At 47.8% G+C, this 20,421-nt stretch overlaps 2 protein-coding genes across 5 annotated transcripts; one reads left to right on the top strand and one right to left on the bottom strand.

The window, feature by feature from the left end:
• Positions 1-4,654: 4,654 nt before the first annotated feature.
• On the bottom strand, positions 4,655-6,874 carry 42sp43 (P43 5S RNA-binding protein). Of its 2 annotated transcripts, none has more exons than XM_011604171.2 (9): positions 6,697-6,874; positions 6,527-6,627; positions 6,361-6,457; positions 6,155-6,243; positions 5,963-6,036; positions 5,664-5,744; positions 5,442-5,605; positions 5,224-5,277; positions 4,655-5,081 (listed from the first exon to the last, which is right to left on the bottom strand). In XM_011604171.2, exons 1-9 carry the CDS (start codon positions 6,814-6,816, stop codon positions 4,839-4,841), a joined length of 1,023 nt encoding a protein of 340 aa, XP_011602473.2. In that variant the 5' UTR covers positions 6,817-6,874; the 3' UTR covers positions 4,655-4,838. The 2 variants fall into 2 exon arrangements, with proteins under 2 accessions (XP_011602473.2, XP_003964853.2); XM_003964804.3 differs by having other exon boundaries at positions 5,376-5,605; positions 6,697-6,873.
• Positions 6,875-8,276: 1,402 nt separating this feature from the next.
• On the top strand, positions 8,277-19,724 carry LOC101074037 (disintegrin and metalloproteinase domain-containing protein 11-like). 3 transcript variants are annotated; one of them, XR_003888551.1, is made up of 26 exons: positions 8,277-8,792; positions 9,424-9,617; positions 11,072-11,148; positions 11,461-11,527; positions 12,885-12,967; positions 13,072-13,135; positions 13,203-13,260; positions 13,458-13,639; positions 13,901-13,972; positions 14,211-14,377; positions 14,471-14,555; positions 14,626-14,716; positions 15,144-15,195; positions 15,576-15,675; positions 15,839-15,910; positions 16,082-16,174; positions 16,334-16,414; positions 16,488-16,538; positions 16,629-16,692; positions 16,855-16,960; positions 17,039-17,158; positions 17,236-17,404; positions 17,530-17,641; positions 17,912-18,010; positions 19,186-19,203; positions 19,471-19,724. XR_003888551.1 is itself a non-coding variant. In XM_029836593.1 (26 exons), the coding sequence occupies exons 1-26, from the start codon at positions 8,732-8,734 to the stop codon at positions 19,484-19,486; spliced, it is 2,346 nt and encodes a 781-aa protein (XP_029692453.1). In that variant the 5' UTR covers positions 8,277-8,731; the 3' UTR covers positions 19,487-19,724. The 3 variants fall into 3 exon arrangements, 2 of the variants coding, with proteins under 2 accessions (XP_029692453.1, XP_029692454.1); XM_029836593.1 differs by lacking the exon at positions 17,912-18,010 and adding an exon at positions 18,286-18,376; XM_029836594.1 differs by lacking the exons at positions 17,912-18,010; positions 19,186-19,203; positions 19,471-19,724 and adding an exon at positions 18,135-18,257.
• The last annotated feature ends 697 nt before the right edge of the window (positions 19,725-20,421 follow it).

Raw genomic sequence — 20,421 nt, 5'->3', positions numbered from 1 at the left:
GCACTCAGCCAGATGATAACTGATGGTTCACCCAGGCCACTGAACCGGCCTTCCTCACTGTTTCTCACAGCAGAGCTCGTGCGCTCGTAGGCGTTGCTAATTAATGAACTTTGGGCTTCAGCAGGTCCAGTGAGCGCAGCTAGTGTGTCATCTTTAAAAAAAAAAGGACTGACACAAACCCAAGCAGACACACACACGAGCTGATATTCAACAAGTCACATGTCTACATGGCCGACCTTTTCTTTTGTCAGTAGATGTTCTGTATGGGATGCAACCGCGGGTGCCTGCGGCTGACAAGAACACAAGTCCCCTTTATGTGTTAGTCACACAGTCCACATCTTTAATGCCAGGGTCAAATAATTCACACAATGATGAGGGAGTTTTGAAAAGAACCAACTGATGAAAAATCCTCCCACTGATTCCACCAGTTAAAAGTGCGATAATGTTAATGTTAGGCTAAGATCACCACCTTAAGGATTCCATGCAACCCATCACTCTCTGGACAAGAACTCAATCAAATATAGATATTCTACAGGCATGATAAGTGACCTTCGGCATGAAAAAAGAATACAAGCATGTTACAGATTTTAATTGATGAAACATTAAATTGTTTTGCTCTGAGAGAACATCAGGAAATAAAAATCAATGCCGCCCAGGGGGGAAATCTACAGGAAGGTTTGTACTCTCCTACCTTATGACAACATAAATCTTTTTGCTCTCTTTTTGGTTCAACCGAGCAGAATTTCTTTGACCACATCACTAAAATCCTCCAAAGGATCAATAGAGCTTCCAGCGCTCATTCAGGATCGCAAATAATTGATATGATATAAAGCAGGCGATGTCATCCCAACATTCTATCTCTCTCTCAGTCAAGATTACCCAGATGCCAAGTGATCCCTTAGACACTCAAGCGTGTGTGCATGATCCTTTGATGATTAAAGAGCCAGTTAAAATCAATCAGCGGTTCGCTGCATCTTTCAGATAATGAAATATGAATAAAAGCTGGGTAGCAGCGTGATGTGTATCCAGATGAATTTAATCAACTCCTTGCTAGGTGACAGCTTTCATAAACTATTTTAATGGTCACAAAACTGGCAGGTCATTTTTAAAGAAGGCTACAGAACAAGAGAGATCTCAACTTACAGGTGCAGCTGGCAGGAGCAGACAGAATTATTATAAAGCCAGACGAAGACTGAAGCAGCAGAAACATGACAAACAGGGCCGACGGTGGGAGTTACGGTGGAAGGAAATGGGATCCGTGCAAAGCTCTGGTTATCGAGTGTCATCTCAGGCAGCGCAGATCAGAGGCTACCAAAATCACATTTGATCTGATCAAGATGATTGATAGCGTGCCACGATAAATCATGCCAGTGTGTTGAGGAGGCTCTTTATTTGTTCCCTTACAGAAATAATGTCAGAGCAGTGACAAATTAACCTGCCCCATGAAATGGTTTTCACCCCGCGGAGCCATTGAAATTCCGTCTCCATAATTAGCCTCTACAGTAGATTATAGCAACGCCTAAAAAGTCATTGTTAAAATAGGCTCATCTAAATACATCCTAATCCCTTCACACACTGGAAGGAAAGTAAAAACAAATACAGCAAGATTTAAAAAAAAAAAAAAACCACCACAAATCCAGCAAATAAACCTCTGAAAAGAAGATAAAGAGCGACAGAAAATACAAGCGGCGGAAGGCAAAAGAGAGATTTAATACGTGTGATATGATTTCACAGTTATAATGACGTCTGCAGATGGCAGGGAAAGACATTCCTAATGAGATGATAAAGGGAAAAAAATCTGTTCTGCTGTCAGACCAAATGTATACAACAAAACAGGCAAAAAAACAGGGGATCAGATTTTTGGAGTTTCTGATTGTAAGACATGAAATATCAGAAAGAAAGATTTCCCATCATTTTATGTATTGGTCCTCTGATCCAGTTCCTTTGGAACAAGGACATGCCCCCTTCAGATAGCCAATTCTGTGATCCAGATATATGAGTAAAGGCGAGTGCTGTCACAAAAAGATACTCACAACCAGCATTTCCACCTGATCTGTGACTGCAACAGCTCTGAAGGACACATGGAGAGCAAAAAAGCTGTTTTTGAGGGGAAAAACAACATCATAAAAGATGTTTCTGGGTTCAATTTCTCTGACAGACCAGCAAAGCCAACTCTCCAGTCTTTAATTAGAGAGGTTGTTGGTCTTCGTGGTCTAATGTGCATCATTACTCTACATTCGGCTGCTCATCTTCAGTGCTCCCAATCACAATCCTCAGGCTGTGTTGTTCCCTCCCACGCCTATGAAGCCTGTCCACAGGCCTGCTCCTGGGCTGAAGGTTAATTTGGAAGTGGTCGAGGTCATGTTGGTCTCCAGCAGGCTGGGGCACATGTTCTTACCTAATAACGCTACAGGTTGTATGGATCTGAAGCTGACATTTACAGAATTCACTTCACATGAACGGGAACATCATGGCTCTCAGCAGGTTAAAGATCATTCGTGGTTGTTTGCATTGAACAAGAAGTAATTCTTCCTTCAGCTGATGCCACCAAACGTCATCGAAACAAGACCTGCACTATTGGTTTAAACCAAATAATGTTTAAAAAATATCTTAAACATCTCATATGTAAATTCCAGAATGTTTCTGGAGGGGGGAGCATCACGCTGAAGCAGGCAGGTGGGTCTGGGGGCTGCGCCTCTTCTCACCTGTGCAGAAATAAAGCTCCTTATCTTCTGCTTATTTTGCTAATCCAGCCAGAACTGAGACATGTGCTTGTGTTGCAGCGCTCATCGGTAAGACTGCAGTGGGAAAAGGGAGACGAGGGAGGGGAGAAGAGCTTTTGGGTCATCTATTCTGAAAGGAAGCAGACTAAAGCAGGGCGCCGCGGCTGTGTGGTTACCCTACTTTCATTCATCCTGCCTTTCTCCAGCACATTTGCTTTTCCTCCCTTTTCTGAATATCACACCACAAACAGTCCGTTCGCTTAAAAATGAGCTTTGATGCAGGCTCACATCAGCACCGAAAACGCCTAATTTTATTCATTATACATTTATAATTATTATTTCTCGCATCATAAAGTTTTTACGGTGTTTTGCTTTGGTGGTTTTTGGATCATTCTGATTAAAAACAAGCTTGATGAAGGCACCTCGGATCATTTATGAGGGCTAGTGTGAGTGGGAGGAACCAGCAGGGATAGTGTTCTGCTCACAGGCTGCTAAAGTATATGACCATGTGTAAATAGAGTCGAATAAGTGGGCGTAGTTATTTTAAAAAAGCTTATGTATCCATGAAAGATTAGAATCATGTGGATTCACTTCCTGGCAGCAACTGATCCTATCAATTAAAGGAGGATTTGTTTTAAATACATCTTTTATCAGTCAACCTTGAGCATCTGCAGCCTCCCTTCCTGTGATGAGATGATTTATTTATTTGTTTTCCAGAACAAAGCTTGATCCCTCGCACCAAAGGCGGTGCTCACCTCTCCCGCGAGGCAGCCGGCGAGTGCTGCTGGAGCTGTGGCCAAGCGTGTGCGATTATGCTACCGTGTTTTAGTGTTGCTGGTGCGAGTCCAGCGCTCGGCTGCCATGACAGCAGGCAGCGTAAGCACTCCTATGGGACCGTGAGACACAAACAATTACGAACTCTGCTGTCAACAAGGAACATCTAATCACTCGAGAACTTTCCACAACAGCTGAGCACCTGCAACCATGTTTGTTCTTAACACCCCAGCAGCAGGACAACTCACACAGCGAAGGTTTAAGAAACGCTGAATCACCATAGAAACATGTTTTCACAATCCACAAGCTCAGCTTCTTGCCATTTTCTGTGCCATCGATGTTCCTGGAGGTAAAAATACGCCTGGATAGAAGAGAAAGTGGCAGCTGCCGAGGCCTGGATGCTGCGGGTCATACAGTGGCTAATTCATGGGAGCCCAGAGGCAGAGCAGCCTGAAGCCAAGAGAACAACCTCTGGCCAAACAGAAAGAAAATAAAACAGTGAAGATGCTGTCTAACCTCAAACTGACAAGCGGTTACAGAGCTGAGCTGAAGATTCGGAATGGACTCCGCTGCGCTCCATTAGGCCAGAAAAAGGGCTTGTTTGACAGCCGGAGCAACTCCGCAACAGTTGACGTGTGGATTTAGTCCCCCTCCCTCCATCTTTGTTTAGCCTTTATTATTCTAAAGAAGGTCAGCTTTTCTGATTGTCCTTGGTTACAGGAAAGTTTCCATGGATTATGTATGAACTACAGCCTCAGGACAAAAATTTAAACACTAAGAATATCCTGGAATGTAAACTTTATGCAGATGTACAGTACTGACGTCAGTTCTGCTTCTTTATCCAGCCGATTTTGTGGTATTTAGATTAATAGTGAACAGCAACAGTCAGATTGTCTCATTACACACACTAATCAGAAATATTTCAGGAGCTGAACACTCAGAGCACAAACCAGCTCAACCTGATCTGACGCCTGATATTCTGCATTCAGTCACATCCACCCCCAAAGTGACACTGTGTGACTCAACCATTGCTCATTGCCTTTGTTCATATTTTATGAGCACCAGCATGTTTAAATATTAACCAGTATGAAGCCACATCAAGCACAAAGCTGGATGCTGAAGAACAGCTGGTGAACCTTACGCGACTATCCATCTCATTTATGAACATACAACTCATTTTATTGGGTCAAACACTCATTTTACATCAAATCAAAACCTTCCATCATACTCTTCGTATGTCCTGTTAAATTCAGCAACATTAGAAAACAAAAGAGACCCACATCTTTTAAAAATTTCTGACAACTTAAAGAACTGTTTTCCACAAGTTTTCAGTGAGAACCTTTAAGCGACAGGCTTCTCTATCTGAGGCTTTTTCAAGGCAAACAGGCTGCGCAGGTTGACCTCGGGGTCGACGTAACGAGGGATCTTCCGCTCGTTGAAGAGACCCGACAGGTTGGTCTCCACTTTGGCGCGTCGTGACACTCGCATGCGCAGTGCGAAGAGGCGACGCAAGTCTTCCTCCACAAGAGGAAGATGGTGTCCATCCAAACGCTTCTGCCAAGTCTTCTTCGGCCGATGGCGTTTCTGTCAACGCGGAGGAGCCATTAGAATAACAAACAGTAGATGTGAAGTCATCCATCACTTTGGCTACAAACGGCCCTTTTTGTACCTTTTAAAGATACAAAAAAGACAAAAATGGTGTTCACAGCTGCATTGTGGGACAAACCTTCTGAAGGCCGGCATCGGCGTCATGATGAAGCAGATGTCTGCTCATGCTCTCCTGTTGTGCAAAAACCAGGACAATTTCAGACTATGGCAATAAATGCACTTGGGAATCTAGAATCCTCTTTGGGGACCTGAAATAGACCTTTTACTCACCCGCATGGCAAACATGCGTGGACAGTCAGGGAAGGGACACTTAAATTTGAGAAGATTGAGGTGCACCTTGCGGATGTGGTGCTGCAGGTTAAATGTTGTGGAAAAGTAGGCCTGACAGTCTTCCCTGGGGCAAACCAGCACAGGCTTGTGGGAAGCATGAATCCGCTTGTGCCTTCGCAGCAGATCCACCTTCTTGAACACCTTCTTACACACCTGACACGTAAACCTGGCTGCAGAGGAGGACCCATTCAGACAGGTGTGTTTTCACTCTGACCGCAGCACACCTACCTGGATGTTTGGCCACATGCTTCTGAAGCTTCCCCCAGGTGTATGCAAGAACCGGGCAGTCAGCATGAGGGCACCGGTAACCTGCATGGACAGAACCATACGCAGGGAAAATGAGAGGAAAAGGTCACTCGGACGATTCTGCGTCCCTTCGAGAACCCACACAGCACAGACATCATTTATCCCGAAACTGTTTCCATGAATGAGAAAAGGTTACATGCAAATATAGCCGCAGTCCTGTTTTAATCAAGGAGTTACAGATGGAAGATTCAGGACCCCTGCGGAGACTGAAATAGACCAACCTGCGTGCTTCTTCTCGTGGGCTTTACGGGCAGCATGGGAGCTGAACGTGGCACCACATCCATCATTAGTACACCTAAAGCAAGAGTAAAGTCTACTTCAAATCATTCCCATTTAGCCTACAAAATCTTCGCTTTGTTGGTCTGATCTTATGTTCACACATTTACAGTTTGACTTGATTTGATTCGACATACTTGAAATTGGCAGAATCGTTATGCTCTTTTAGGTGCTCTTTAAACATTTTGCGTTTTCTGAAGGTCAGTGAGCAGTTCGGCTGGTTGCACTGTGGGCATGGGAAACAGTGTGCTTAAAATGACCTTAAACATCGAACACGTTGACATGTGCCGTCGTGGCGCGGCGCCTGGCGCCACCTAGTGGACGCCAGCGGGCATTGACATACCTTGAAGTACTTGTTCTTGTCTTCGTGGCGATAGCGCACATGCCTTTTCAGTTTCCCTGCGTTGAAGAAACTTAGATTACAGGCCGGGACCTTGCACCTACAGAAAGAACATCTCAATCAGTGAGTGGCCGGGGGGGGGGGCAGAACGAACTGGCCCCTGACTCACTTGAACTGTTTGACTCCTCGATGCTGAAGCATGTGGCGGCTCAGGTGAGACTTCCGTGAGAATCGACGCCCACAGCCAGCAACCGCGCACTGACATGGCCGCTGTGAACAGTTAAATGTCAGAATTAATGTCAGTAGGTGGCAGAGGACTTGTTGCACGCTCTCTCTCACCGCTCCGGTGTGGACAGTCTCATGTTCCTTCAGCCTCCACTGCCTGGTGAAAGCGGCTCCGCAGTTTGCGTGAGTGCAGTTGAACAGCTGCAGAGTTCTAGCACCGCGAACACCATCCATGTTCTTCCAATCTGAACCTTCTATTTACCTGATCCTAATGGAGCGGCGGCCGCTAATGTGCGCCTGTTTTATAACCTTCCAAAGGTCCTAATTGGATAATTGGCGACATCAGCGTTCTCAGCTGCGTCACTTTCCCCTGATCAAACTCCTTAAACGTAGAAGTAGGGCTGAATCCAATTAACCTAATCCAAATGGTCGGTGTCCTACAGCTGTGCAGAATACTTCTAAAATCATTTGAGAGCAGAAAACTGTAACACCGTTGAAGACGACCCGTCGTGTTATAATATGGATTATAATGTGGCCATGTGGATTAATGATAGATTTAGCCTCTAACTTAAGTTAGAAGCATCAAGACAATTGTAGTGTCTGGATTTAAACAAGCCGAACATTGTCCATAATAGTGTTTATCTTCCCATCTACGTTTTCCAACACTTTTTACAGTATTAGGGCAGCTGTTATAAGGTATGCATGGGAACGTTAAGTTACATGATCACTTTTTTGACCATAAATCGAGTACTTTTGGAAATTGAGTTATATTTACCTCACATAAGAAAACTGTTAGAACAAATCATTTAAACTCATGTATAAAGTAATTCTAACAATCTTTATTTCTTTATGAAAAATCCTCTTGTGAACGTCAACCCAATTTTTTATTCATCGTTGTGATGTCTCGGTTTGTCCACTAGAGGGCGCCGCCAACCCAACTCATACAAAATATTTACGTTTCCAGCTGATGTCTAACTTGATAAAGAATTAATGGATTTTCATTCATTTATCCTGTGGCAGAAACTCTGCAGCTATAGTTATTTCTTTATGATACTCATGGCCATAGATCGGAACTTTCTTTACCAGTAGCACTAAATTGATGCTTGAGTCAAGATGAAAGTCGCTGTTTTTTGTTTGTGTTGTTGCTGTTGTTGTTTACATTATGACAACTCGGCCACACTCAGCTGCGTTTTCCATCTCCCCACCCATTTCTCCTATATAGTCTGGTCTCAAAGGGGGGGAGGAGATGAAATATTCAGAGGGGCTGTCAGTGCAAAATGTGCCTCCATTAGTGGGAAATGTAGCTGGACCACTGCTGGAGGACTTTACCGCATTAGACTTTGACAGGTCGTGATCCTGACACGGCCGCTTCCCCGGGGACTGGCCTGTATTTTTCTTCCCAGTAAAACAATTCATAAATTCTTTGTCGTTTTATTGGCGCCTCATTTAAATACAGATAAGAGCTGCTGAGCTCCAAATGCCTTTATCAATCACTCACCTGTGCTGGGTTCACTAGTGCACATATACAGTGTTTTATTCCACCGTCAGGGAACATGTTTCCATGCCGCCTGTGGCTTTTACTCGGCCGGGCTGTCGCATCGCTTCTCTGCACGGAGCTGCATGGCAACGGGGGGTGAGGGAAGGGGGAGTGGGTGGGTGGGTGGGTGAGGGAGGGTCCCACGGCCCCACGTGTCCTCCTCACCGCAGACCCAGCGCATTTCTCTCAGCTTCCCCATCATTTTGTTTCCGCATACCGCAGGTTCGCATACACACACACACACGCGCGCGCGCCTTCATCTATAGAGCCATACGCACCCGCGCCGGAGACACGCATCCGCGACGCGCGCCCACCGATCTCCATTTCCTTTAATGATCAGTCTGCAGGCCCGTATTGATCATCTCTGCTGCAGGCCGATCGGAGCGATTCATTCTAATCGGTCTGATGTGAATGTTGCGAGTGTATCATCTGAGAGGCTGTGAGAGGCGATGAGAGGGCGATGAGAGGACGCGCACCATCAGATGTGTAGCAGATTCTCTCCACAGCTTCGCCGTCATCTCCGCCCGTCGGGTTTTTCTCTCCTCACCGTCGGCTGACTTGGTGACATTTTGCGGCTGTCGATGCTGTAATCCGGGGGAGAATGTGAACATCATGCTGGCGGTGTGGTGCTTCACGGTCTTTGCTGCAGTGGGCGAGAGACTCGCAGTCTCAGGTAAGGGAGAGCGGCAGGCTCGGGGACCTTTTAGTCTCTTTTGCTTCTCTATTTTTTTCCGCTTTGCACCTGTAAATGTGTAGGATCGATATTGGTTGTGGTTTCAGTGAAGTGGAATCGCGGTACCGACCGTCCCATTGACTCTCAGCTGCAGTCGATTTGCTGCATCAACACATTTCCTTCACACCCCTGTTATTTAGCGCGTCCTAAACATTTTATTCACCAGTTTTGTCCCCAAACACTCAAACCAGTGAAATATTTGCGCATGAGAGATGACTGTTGAGATTTGATGAACTGCTTGACTTTAGGCTAATATTGGTGTCTGCTGACCTTTAAACACGGTTGATATTACAAAAATTTCATTTTCAAATAGCCAATTGAGGAAAAAAAATCAGAATGGTGCGCTAGGATTAAAAAAAAAAAAAAAAAGGTGATTATTTTAAAAGGGTGATAAATTAGGTCACCAAAGCAAAACGGGGCTGAAGGCTGTCGGAGGGCAGCTTCTTAAATATAGAGGATTTCTAAAAAATTTGCCTTGCTTACTGAACCCCAGTGGTGCTGGAGCGGCCTCGGGCGGGTCCACAGGCCCCTCCAGACAGAGCACCTGGGTGAGCATCTCTGTCACACGCAGGTGAGCGCTGGAGCCCCGTGCAGGATGGAGGCATATGGGACTGGTTTACCCCAGCGGGCTGGGCAGACGGCAGGGGCGCCGCCGCCACTGAAGTCACCTACCCCAAGCGTCTGGTGCAGCAGATTGATTCAGCGGAGGAAATGGCTCACGACCACTTGGATACCAGAGTGAAGAACGGCACCGGGGACACCTCCGTAAGTTAGAGCTAAAAATAGACCACTGTCAACCCGCTCCTGTACTGACTGGTTTTCCTCACAGCGAATCATTCATCAGCACATGTGGGTCAGGTTTTAGGAGGCTCCTCACGGGGTCCCATCCACCCGTCTGAGCGGACGGGGGCATTAGAGCGCCGGCTCCTGCGGAACAGGTAGGGCAGCAGTTGCTGCTCCCCTGGACTTTGACCCAGTTAGTCGCTGGGGGAAACATCTGGATCTGCTCCTTCGTTCAACATCTGCAGCCCCGCGCAGCAGAACCCCTCCGACCCGCTTCTGTGTGAACGCCACCGAGATCGTCCGCTTTGAAAGACAATAAGCGTTTTGTACAGTGTTATTCATCTTCATCTTCATTCATAGTCCTGCTAAAATATGCAGCCGTCACGTCGGACGCCGAGCCCAACTTTCATTATTCAATGGTGTGTTGATGTCCCCATTAATTATGAAGCAGGCCCGTGTGGGAAGTGCTGCATGGATCAAGAGGCTGTCGAGTAACTGCTGGAGGAGCTCATGTGCCGTTTTATTACACACATTAGTCGCCTTTGTGACCGTGGCACAATAGAAGAACTTATTTCTTAGTGGGAATTATACTGAGAACATTACAGAGCAGGTTGTGCAGCCGACCGCCAGGTTGTTGGTTTCAACGTGTTTGTTCTTGCACATCTCAAAATATTTAAGGCTCCAAAAATGAGGCGCAGCCTAAATTTAGGAGCCGCCGGTGATGAGCTCAGCTTTTTCTTTCTCTGCTGTTACATGGAGAAGCTCTGGAAAGGCTGGAGGCAGCATTTCTATCTTCCCGATCTGCTTATCTCGATCCGAACGTCCACATTTGATTGCCTGCTACCTCCACTTTAAAGGACGAGGTGAGGCCCACGCGGGTGGGAAATTGAATAATTTAGATAAACGTTGACACAACTTGACGCAACATTTTCACTGTCGGGCTGAAACATCGTATGGATGCTACTGGAGAGCGTGCAAGCATAACCAGTGACAAACTGAGGACTAGTGTGGAGATGGGGGGGGCTATGTGTAGTCAGACATCTGCTGTCTGAACTGTAGGAGAGAGTAATGTCTGGATGGTTTGGCCTCTTTGTGGACAAGCCAGCAGCGACGCTGTTTAGTCTGCAGTGGATTTCACCTCTGTGGCTCCTGATGTCTCCACCTGGTCTCCAGGGACGTTTGGACGGCAGTTTTCTGCCCCTTTCTGCTGGGACATAATGCCAGGCGCAGTCCCGTGTCAGTGTTGGCAAGCAAGTGTTGATCAATGGGCACTCTATCAGTCTTAATATCAGCTGAGATGCTCTTAGAGTTTACAACCATTGACTGGGGTGAATTATTCATGAGACTCTGTCTTTTACAGCACGACACACCGACCCACACTTGTTACCCTTCAACTGATCAACTGTCGCGCCTCTCTTGTGGTTTTTTCTTCTTAGTATGTCCATTTGGCCCGGAGTGTTTTCCAAGTGGAAGCTTTTGGACACAGGTTCACCCTGGATCTGGAGCTGAACCAGTTAGTATTCCCTCACAGAAAATCAGCCTTTCACACAAACGTTTGTATCACTCGGCGTTCTTAATTCACTGCAGCTGTTCTCATTAGCATTTTCCTTGCACTTAAGCAAAAGCACTTAGCGATTCTGCATGAAAAGATGGGGAATACCAACAACACACTCTCTCTCTCTCTCTCTCACATACACACACACACACACACAGAAGATGATTTTTCAGGTTTTATCAACATTGCAAGCTAATATGCTAACATTTGTGTAATTTTGAGGATGGAGGTTGTGCTGTTGTACTCATGGTGTCCACTCTCACTCCCCAGTCACCTCCTGTCCTCTGAATATTTGGAAAGGCACTTTAACCAGGATGGAGAACCCTCACAATCTGTGGTAAGACTAGCGACATGGGGCGTACTGAGGGGATATTAATGAGTGACCTCGTGTTTTGGCACAGTGCAGCTCGCTTCTTAATTAGCCGACCGGAGTGGCTGCGATGAGCTGTTTGGGTGCCGAAAGTCTGATTTCGTCACATTTCTCACTGTTGTTGCCAGGCAATGTTCTGAATTTTAGGTTTTTCAGTGGCCTCCTGCAGACTTGATCTTATTATATAATATAATGCTCATGTCTCACAGTGTTTTGTTCTGAAATTCTAAATTTAGAAGCAGAAAACATGAATTCCTTTCATGGATTGGCGATATTTTACTTTGATCTTGCTTCCTCGGCTATTGAAGGAAACTACCTCGTTTTCTCTCTTGTACTAGGTTGCCATTTAAGATGTCTGTTATCATTAGCTGATGTTAACAATAACATGTTACTGACGTGGGCGCCACGCACACAGGTCGACGTGTCGGCGGTGGCATGCACGCATCTCTTTGATGTGGCATTTTACCAACAGTCCTGAAAGCTGTTGGAGCCCATGGTGTCAAAGCACAAGTGAAGAGGATGAATTGGAAGATAATAGGCAAATGGATAAAAGCCATTACATGCTCCCTCTCACCCACCCACCCCACCAGCCAGCACTTCATGTCCCCACCCACAATCCTTCCAAACTCTCCCTCGGGCCAATCACAAACCTGTTTCCATAGCAATGAGCCAGCTCAGCAGTGTCATTAAGTTCTCGGCAGCTTGTAAAATGAAAGAAGACCAAAGGGGAGTGAAGAGTTGTGCCGGTGAACTGGGAGGAGGGAATATTAGGAAAAAATCAGAATGTGGCCTTGGCATCATATGTGCAGTTCACTTTGGTGCGGGGGGGTGGGGGGGGACCTGCAGGGTCGGGGATGGAGAGCTGTGATCAGGCCAGATTGTCACTTAGCTGGATGCAGATCTGGCTCAATGCTCCTACTGGAGGTGTCGAACCAGCACGGCCTTTGTCAGTTCTGCCCTTACCCTCTCCAGCGCTGTGACCTGATGAAGCAGCACCCCCCTCGTTCTAAAGGGTCAAGGTTATATCGAGAGGTGTGATCTCATCATTACACCCTTCGCGCGTCTTTGCTTTGCCGGCTGCTTCCTGTGCAGTCGTTCTGTGTTAAATCCTCCGGACCAACTGTGTGGAGGCTGAGTGCTGGGACTGTGAGGGTTGGGATGGAGTGGAGCACTGGAGACAAGTAGGTCACAAACTGTGCCATTAACGCAGCTGTGGGGAGAGCGGAGGGGGCCTGCTTTTTACCTAGGAGCAGATATCCAATGAAATCTAGAAGCCTGGTGTGTGTCAGAAGAGGCCGCATCATGCGTTGTGTGGTGTCCGCAGGGAGGGGAGCACTGCTACTACCAGGGAAGGTTAAGAGGCTCCCCAGAGTCCTGGGCGGCCCTCTCCACCTGCCGGGCCCTGTGGTGAGAATGACAGCAAGCCTGGATTCATGCGATGACCCGTGTGTGTTACAGAGTAACACTTATCTTGACTTTTCTCGCCCTGTCTGCTCCGCGGCTGACCGCAGTGGAACGTTCTCCGATGGATTCTTCTCCTATGGGATCGAACCTGTTTACAATGGAAGCACTCAGGTAACTGGGTTTTATTGTTGAATGCTCACGTTGGAGAATGCGTCTGATGTCACGTATCGCCTCGCAGGACGGCGCTCACTTGATCCGTAGGATGCCTGATATTAGACTTTCCCCTCGCTGTCCAGGTACTTAAAATCCATTTTAAGCTTTGACTGTACACCAGAAAAATTAAGGTTTTCTCTATAGTCTCTTTCTATTTAACCGGGGTGATGACATTTTAGAATGAGAAAGTGACTGTTTGGCAGTGATTCTGTGCACTGTAGCTGATTTTGAAAGGGGAAAGTACCCAAGTGGCTGCAGCTCTGCTCCTGTCTGTGACCAGACTGTACAGAGGACAGCGAGTGGGAACGTAGAGGAGGTGACGCTGAGGATGACAGACCGCCTGAAACCAGGCAACAGCAGGCGTCTGCGAAGCTGAGCAGATCCAAGAGATCCGTCCGCAAACCCTCAGTCCAGACCGAGACCAAATACATTGAGCTGATGGTGGTCAACGACAATGATATGGTGAGATTCAAAATGGAAATCAGTAATCCTGATAAAGCCCAAAGAAAAACCCACCAAAAAAAGGCTGTGATAAAGGGTAATCTATGAAGCCTGTGATAATCTACCCAGTGGGTCTCTGTGGTTCCTGGAGCACCGGGATGAACCGTGGATAAGCCGTGGGACCCTTTGATGAAAGTGGAACGGCTGGAATGGACTTCAAAGTGTTAAAATCGTCCGTAATCGTATTTCAGGTTGTTCACTTTTGCTGTTTGGTCTCCACAGTTCGTGCAGCTGCGCCGCTCCAGCAGCCAAACCAAGAACTTTGCCAAAGCAGTGGTCAACATGGCCGACGCGGTGAGAGCTTTGTTTACACGATTCTCAGCCTCCTACTCCAAAACTCTATTTAAACCCTCTGAGCACACGTGTGTGTGTGTGTGTGTGTGTGTGCGTGTGTGTGTGATCTTGGTACCACGTTTAGATGATTTATCCCAGAAAACACACGTTCTGTGAAGTGGATCAGTGCAGGTGTCATAACAACAACACGGTAGATTGATGGGCATGTTGGGTTGTTTTTTCTCCTCCTGCCTCCAAGATCTACAAGGAACAGCTGAACACGAGGATCGTGCTGGTTGCCATGGAGACCTGGACCTCTAAGAACAGGATGCCAGTCATGGAGGATCCGCTGATAACCCTGCAGAACTTCATGAAATACAGGAAGGACAACATCAGAGACCAGAGTGATGTCGTCCAACTTTTCTCGTATGGAGGAAAAGATTTTCCCAAATTAAACTGAATGAATTGAGATTTGTTTGATTTTTCTGGATATTGATTTGCTGGCGTCCCGTATTTCAGAGGGCGAATGTTCCACAGCGGTCGCAGCGGGACAGCCTTCACTGGAGGAGTGTGCTCTCTGATGAGGGGAGGGGGCATCAACGAGGTGAGGAGAATGTTCTCTTGCTCTCAGACGCTGTCGTCCCACACAAGTGACGATGTATTCCCTCTTCCAGTTTGGGAATGTTGCCGCCATGGCGATCACCTTGTGCCAGAGTCTGGGCCAGAATATCGGCATGAGGTGGAACAATGCGCGCACCTCCGCAGGTAGAAAAACACAGATGAAAGCTTTGACGATGGGGGGGCACCAGAGAAATCTATGGAGAAAGGGCTGAAATAAATAAATGATCAGATGAAGGGAGCTAGCTGGGTGACATTCCGGTTTGCAGTGTTAGCGTCTCCGGCCAGACGTTCTCTTCTAGGACTCTTTTTCCATTGTGTGATTAGTCACCTGATTGGGGATGGGGGGGTGTTGAAGCGCTGCCGCAGAACAAAAGATTCAGTGATTAATGTGGAAGAACCGTCATTATTCAGTGCCAGGACGTGAGCTCAGAGCACACGGCACCCTCCTCCTCTCTCCTCAAGGATCAGCTCCTTTGCTGTTTGGAAATCCGTTTGTCTCAATGCTAAAGGACACGTTGGTGCTGTCCTCCCCCCTCTGACCCGGCTCTCTGCTCTCTGCTGGTCTCTGCAGGAGACTGCAGGTGCCCGGATACCTGGCAGGGCTGCATCATGGAGGACACCGGGTAAAGTTCCACATCACACAGACACCCACAGCTGCACGAACACGTGCTGCTCTCATTCTGAGGTGCACTTTGTGTGTTACGCAGCTGAAACAGAGGAGCAATTGACTTTTAATCAGTGTTCAGGTCATTAAACTAGTTGCTGTTGAATTCTTTTCAGCATGTTCTAAAAGATCAGAGCGTCATTTAAAACTCTTTGCAGTGTGACTGGTTTGGACTGAACCGGCCAGATGGAACAGTGCTGATTCCAGCCATGGTATTTCACCACAGATGGCAACGTCAGTTTACCGAGTGGAGCTGTCTGTCGTGTCGAGCCGGCGCTGTCCTCGTATTCCGGTCCCTGTTTATGTCCTGATCCCTGCGCGTGTGCTTCTTGAACACAGATTCCATTTGCCCAGGAAGTTTTCTCGCTGCAGTGTTGATGAGTACATTCAGTTCTTGCTCCAGGGGGGCGGGAGCTGCCTCTTTAACAAGCCCAACAAGGTGAGGGCCATGTGGCGCCGTAGGATGGACGTGAGAGTTGCTGCCTCTGACCACCGCAGTTTGTAAAACATTGTTTGTGTAATGCAGATGTCTGTGGCTCTTTGCCAGCACGTCCCATCCATCTGTCTCACATGTACTCATATAAGTTCTGTCCGTCTCTCAGCTGCTGGACCCTCCTGAGTGTGGTAATGGATTTGTGGAACCAGGGGAGGAGTGTGACTGTGGATCCCAGGTGGTGAGTCTGTGGTTGGACGTCTTTTAAGTATGGTCCAGACGGGTTGCACCTGCTGTTACTTTTTGCGCACCAACGTGTCCGTGTGTGTGTGTGTGTGTGTGTGTGTGTGTGTGTGTGTGTGTGTGTGTGTGCTGGACCTAAGCTGAAGGATTTTCTTGTCTGTGGCTGCAGGAGTGTGCACGGAGCGGAGGAGCCTGCTGTAAGAAGTGCACTCTTACCCATGATGCTATGTGCAGCAACGGACTCTGTTGCAGTGGGTGCAAGGTGTGTGTGGAACCAAATGCAGACCATGAAAGGGTGTAACACAGTGCACGTCCCTATTTATAAATTGATAAAACAATTGTGAGCAAAAGGCAGCAATATGCAACAATTAAGTCCCTATTTAGTTTTGAGGCCTGACATCCATAATTCACCTTTCCACAGTATGAGCTGAGGGGCGTGGTGTGTCGAGACACTGTGAACAATTGCGACATTCCAGAAACCTGCACCGGGGACTCCAGTCAGGTAGTAGACGAACATCAGGACGGAGAAGAAAAACCTCACAAACCTGACGTTTGCTGGTTCTGCTCTTTTGTAGTGTCCTCATAATGTGCACAAGCTGGATGGATACATGTGCGACAACAATCAGGTATGTTTGTGGCCCGTTTTCTCACCCCCCCCCCCCCCCCCCCCCCCCCCCCCCTTATGTAGGCGGGTGACAGCTGCTGTGTGTCCCCAGGGCCGCTGTTACAGTGGACGATGCAGGACTCATGATGGACAGTGCAGGAGACTTTGGGGTTACAGTAAGCATAAACATGTTGCTCATTACCTCTTTATGTGCCGTATACAGGTAGTTTCAATGCCCCATGGTTGCTATTACTGTATGCACTGAGGATTTGTGGTTGTGGATTTGTGTCTCTCTCTCCTCCTGACAGACTCATTTGTGTCTTTGTTTGCCCTCACAGATTCGGCCGACAGATTTTGTTATGAGAAGCTGAATGCAGAGGGGACGGAGAAAGGCAACTGTGGTCCAGGCCCCGAAGGCCGAGGCTGGCTGCAGTGCAATAAACCGTGAGTCACGCCAGTTCCCTCCATCCTGGGCGCTTTTCTTGCACCGATGGTTCCCAGACTGGTGATATTTGTGCGTAGGGACGTTTTGTGCGGCTTCCTCTTCTGTGCCAACGTGACGATGAAGCCAAAGTTTGGAGATCTGCAGGGCGAGGTGACCAGTTTCACCCTGTACCATCAGAACAAGTACCTGGACTGCAGGTAAACCCCCCCCCCCCCCCCCCGCCACTGTCGCTAAGGCTGCCTGCAGTTCTGACGAGCCTGAATGTTTCCGTCAGAGGAGGCCATGCTCTGTTGGAGGATGGATCAGACCTGGGCTATGTGGAGGATGGCACTCCCTGTGGGCCCAACATGATGTGTCTGGACCGACGCTGCCTCCCTGTGGCCGCGTTCAACCTCAGCACCTGCGCCGGCTCCAACTTTGGGCGCATCTGTTCTGACCATGGGGTAAAAAAAACCAAAACAACCCAACAGGGGCCGCAAAGCAGCAACAAGCCTGTTTCCAGGCTTTAGTTTTCTCTTCATGCCTGTTGTAATGGAGCTTTTGATCATGATTTCCTTCTCTCTTGCAGACGTGCAGCAATGAGGTGAAGTGTATCTGTGACAGAGACTACACGGGGAAGGACTGCAGCGTCTTTGACCCCATCCCCGAGCCCACGGTCCAAATGGGCCCAGAGAAGAAAGGTCTAGAAAGCAACTTAAAATCGTCTCTTTCCGTCTCTCTCTGTCTCGTCTCCCCCCTCATAGTCTATGCTCATTGTCATTGTAGTTTTTCTCTGTTCTAATGTGCTTTCTTTGGTCTTCTTTTGATTTTGGATGCTAGGAGAACATTGGTGCATGTTTAGTGTGTGTGTGTGTGTGTGTGTGTGTGTGTGTGTGTGTGTGTTGTGGGGGGCACCCTGAAGCTCCTGTAGGTGCCGTCATCCTCAAATGTCTCCTTATACTTTCTTGCAGTCTGCCGCTGACACACAGCCAAACACGCAGCTGCTCTCATAGAGCCAAAAACCCACCCTGAGCTCCAGCTGAGAGCAGGAGAGGGAGAATAAGAACAAAGTAATCAAACTCACTCTCTCTCTTTTTGTCTTTTGTTTGCTGTCTCCCTCGCTCACCCGCCCCTCCTCCCACCTCCACCCCACTTGCTGGTGTCTTCTTTCCCTCCATCTCTCTCGGTCTTCAGGTACTTCCCCTTCCGCCTCTTTTCTCTTTCTGAGTTGACGTTGTTGATGTACGGTGATCCTGTCCTCTGATGTGTGTTTTTAGTGGGGTTGTTTTGTTTCTACTCCTCCTCTTCCTCCTCCGCACCCTTCCTCCCTCCTTCCTCTGCGCAGGTCCCAGTGGCACCAATATCATAATAGGGTCCATCGCAGGTGCTATTCTCCTGGCAGCTATAGTCCTAGGGGGAACAGGATGGGGATTTAAGTAAGAGTTCTGGCATGCCTTTGTGTACCTGTCTGCTTCTACATTAAGGAACTCCGCCACCTTCACCCCCCCTCCTTGAGATAGATGCCCATTTGCCACTCGGGGAGAAGAGAGCTGGGGAGTTCATCAAATCCCACATCGGTTTAGTTGTAGTCATGAATGAGGCCCCAGCTCCATCCTGCACCTCCTCCTTCTCCTGCCCAGCCTGCAGCACGGAGGTGTAGCTCTGCCAGGAACCTGCACTGCGCTGCTCCAGAGTTGTTAGCTGGCATCCTGAAGATGTGACGTGGTGGTGACAGTTGGCTGCTGTTTAGCTGCGTTTTCCTGGTAGCAGCGTCTGAACCCAAAAGCTCTGCTGAAATGCTCCTGCTTCATTCCACTTGCATGCTTGCCGTTGTTTCTACCTTCGATATTCTGGCCTCAAAGGACGTCAAACACACAAATGATCACAAATGAAGATAATTGATTCCGTTTCACACCTGTCCTTTAAGCGTCAGACGGGATGTCTGTGCACGTGTGCATGAGCTGGAACAGCAGGTTCCTCTTCCTGTTCTGACCTGAGAGGTGCAGGGTCGTGTCAGTGGGGTGGGGGGGCGTCCTGCTGCATGTGATCTCCTCACTACCAGGAAGAACTGAAGGATAATTAATGGATCAACACAAGTTGATGGTTTAAAGGATAATCAACAGATATTTTGATTCAGAATTCTTGTGGGTTTTACGTGTAGATCCTCATCAGACTGTTTGTGGGTTTTTTCTAGTCCAGCACTAACATGTTGTCTTCTCTCCTGACATGCACCCGTGGGATGCAGGAACATTCGAAGGGGAAGGTATGCTTTGGCAGGACGATGATTTCTCAGTGCCCCCTTCCTGGGGGGGCACCTTTGAGCTGACCTCATGCACTCTCGCACCACAACATGAAAAAATCTGAAGACCACAAAGGCTCAGTTGTGTAGTTTCGAGTGTTCCTCCCAGCAACTGAGCCCATCTCATTGCTTCAATCTTTAAAAACGGAAGCAGGTTTTCTCATTTCCGCACATGCAAAGGAAAGTGTCGGTCTTCTCATCTGCTCTTAAACATTTTCCTCTCTCTTTCAGATCTGGGGGAGGATAAGACGCTTGGTCCTTCGTTCCGTCTCTGTGTTCTGTCTCCTCCCGTCTTCCTCTTCACACTGTGTCGTCTCCACATCAGAGAAGAGGGGAACCAACAACAGTCTTCCACTTGTGTCCCTGAATCTCTCCAAATCTCTTCCGATGTCTGTTCCCGCTCCATCTGCCCCGAGGGCCCGAGGAGCTCCTCCCACTGTTCCAGCCAGGTCGTGGACAGGTGGCTCTCCCTGTGGGGGGGGGGGGGGGGGGGGGGGGGGGGGGGCTCCAGGATCTTCCTGGTGTCTAAGAATGTGTCTCCCATCTCTCTCCCATCTTGGACAGTGTGATGAAGAACATGTCAACAATGGACTCATGTCAAACGGATCTAAATGTTTGACTACTAAACAAGCCGAGGGACTCGGGTTACAAACCGGAAGCTGAACATTTTACACTTTTGCTGAACATTTTACATTTTTGCAGGATCGACTGACTGGCGGCGTTCCATCCTCTTCGGGAATCAACTGAAAAAAGAAATCCTAAAGCAAACTGTCACTAGCATGTTTTTTTTCCCCAAAGACAGATTGTGAAAGGAGTAAAATTCATGTAAAATGAGCATTCCAAAAAGGAAAAAACTGTTTGAACCCCCCCGCACACAAGATTTCAGGTAGATAAAAAAGGGAAGCTAGGTTCTGAAAACACTTTAAAACGCTGGACTTTGAATCAGCCGAGACCATAACTTAGTGTTTTTTAACCACAAACGGACCAACTTACATTCCACAATGTGTGTGTGTGTGTATGTGTGTGTGTGTACGTCCTCTTTCAGGCCATTGTTTGTACACTCCAGAGGTTTAACCTGTGCGTCCGTTCACCAGAGAATGTATGTTTTTCAAAGAGACTGAATGGATGTGTGTTTACAGTAGTGTTAGGGACACTTTAACACTCCTCCTATCACAGGTAGGT

Source organism: Takifugu rubripes, chromosome 5, assembly GCF_901000725.2.
Source record: "Takifugu rubripes chromosome 5, fTakRub1.2, whole genome shotgun sequence".
NCBI lineage: Eukaryota > Metazoa > Chordata > Actinopteri > Tetraodontiformes > Tetraodontidae > Takifugu > Takifugu rubripes.
Note: the sequence above shows the minus strand (reverse complement) of the source record. Positions and strands in the feature narration are given on the sequence as shown.

Excerpts from the sequence above, each read along its gene's own strand:
- 42sp43 (XM_003964804.3), bottom strand. The coding sequence starts at position 6,816 with ATGGATGGTGTTCGCGGTGCTAGAACTCTGCAGCTGTTCAACTGCACT. Across the intron at positions 6,244-6,360 it reads ACAAGAACAAGTACTTCAAG|TGCAACCAGCCGAACTGCTC; the intron begins GTATGTCAATGC and ends CCATGCCCACAG. Across the intron at positions 5,082-5,223 it reads CCGATGCCGGCCTTCAGAAG|AAACGCCATCGGCCGAAGAA; the intron begins GTTTGTCCCACA and ends CCGCGTTGACAG.
- LOC101074037 (XM_029836593.1), top strand. The coding sequence starts at position 8,732 with ATGCTGGCGGTGTGGTGCTTCACGGTCTTTGCTGCAGTGGGCGAGAGA. Across the intron at positions 9,618-11,071 it reads ACGGCACCGGGGACACCTCC|TATGTCCATTTGGCCCGGAG; the intron begins GTAAGTTAGAGC and ends TTTTCTTCTTAG. Across the intron at positions 15,911-16,081 it reads GTGACTGTGGATCCCAGGTG|GAGTGTGCACGGAGCGGAGG; the intron begins GTGAGTCTGTGG and ends CTGTGGCTGCAG.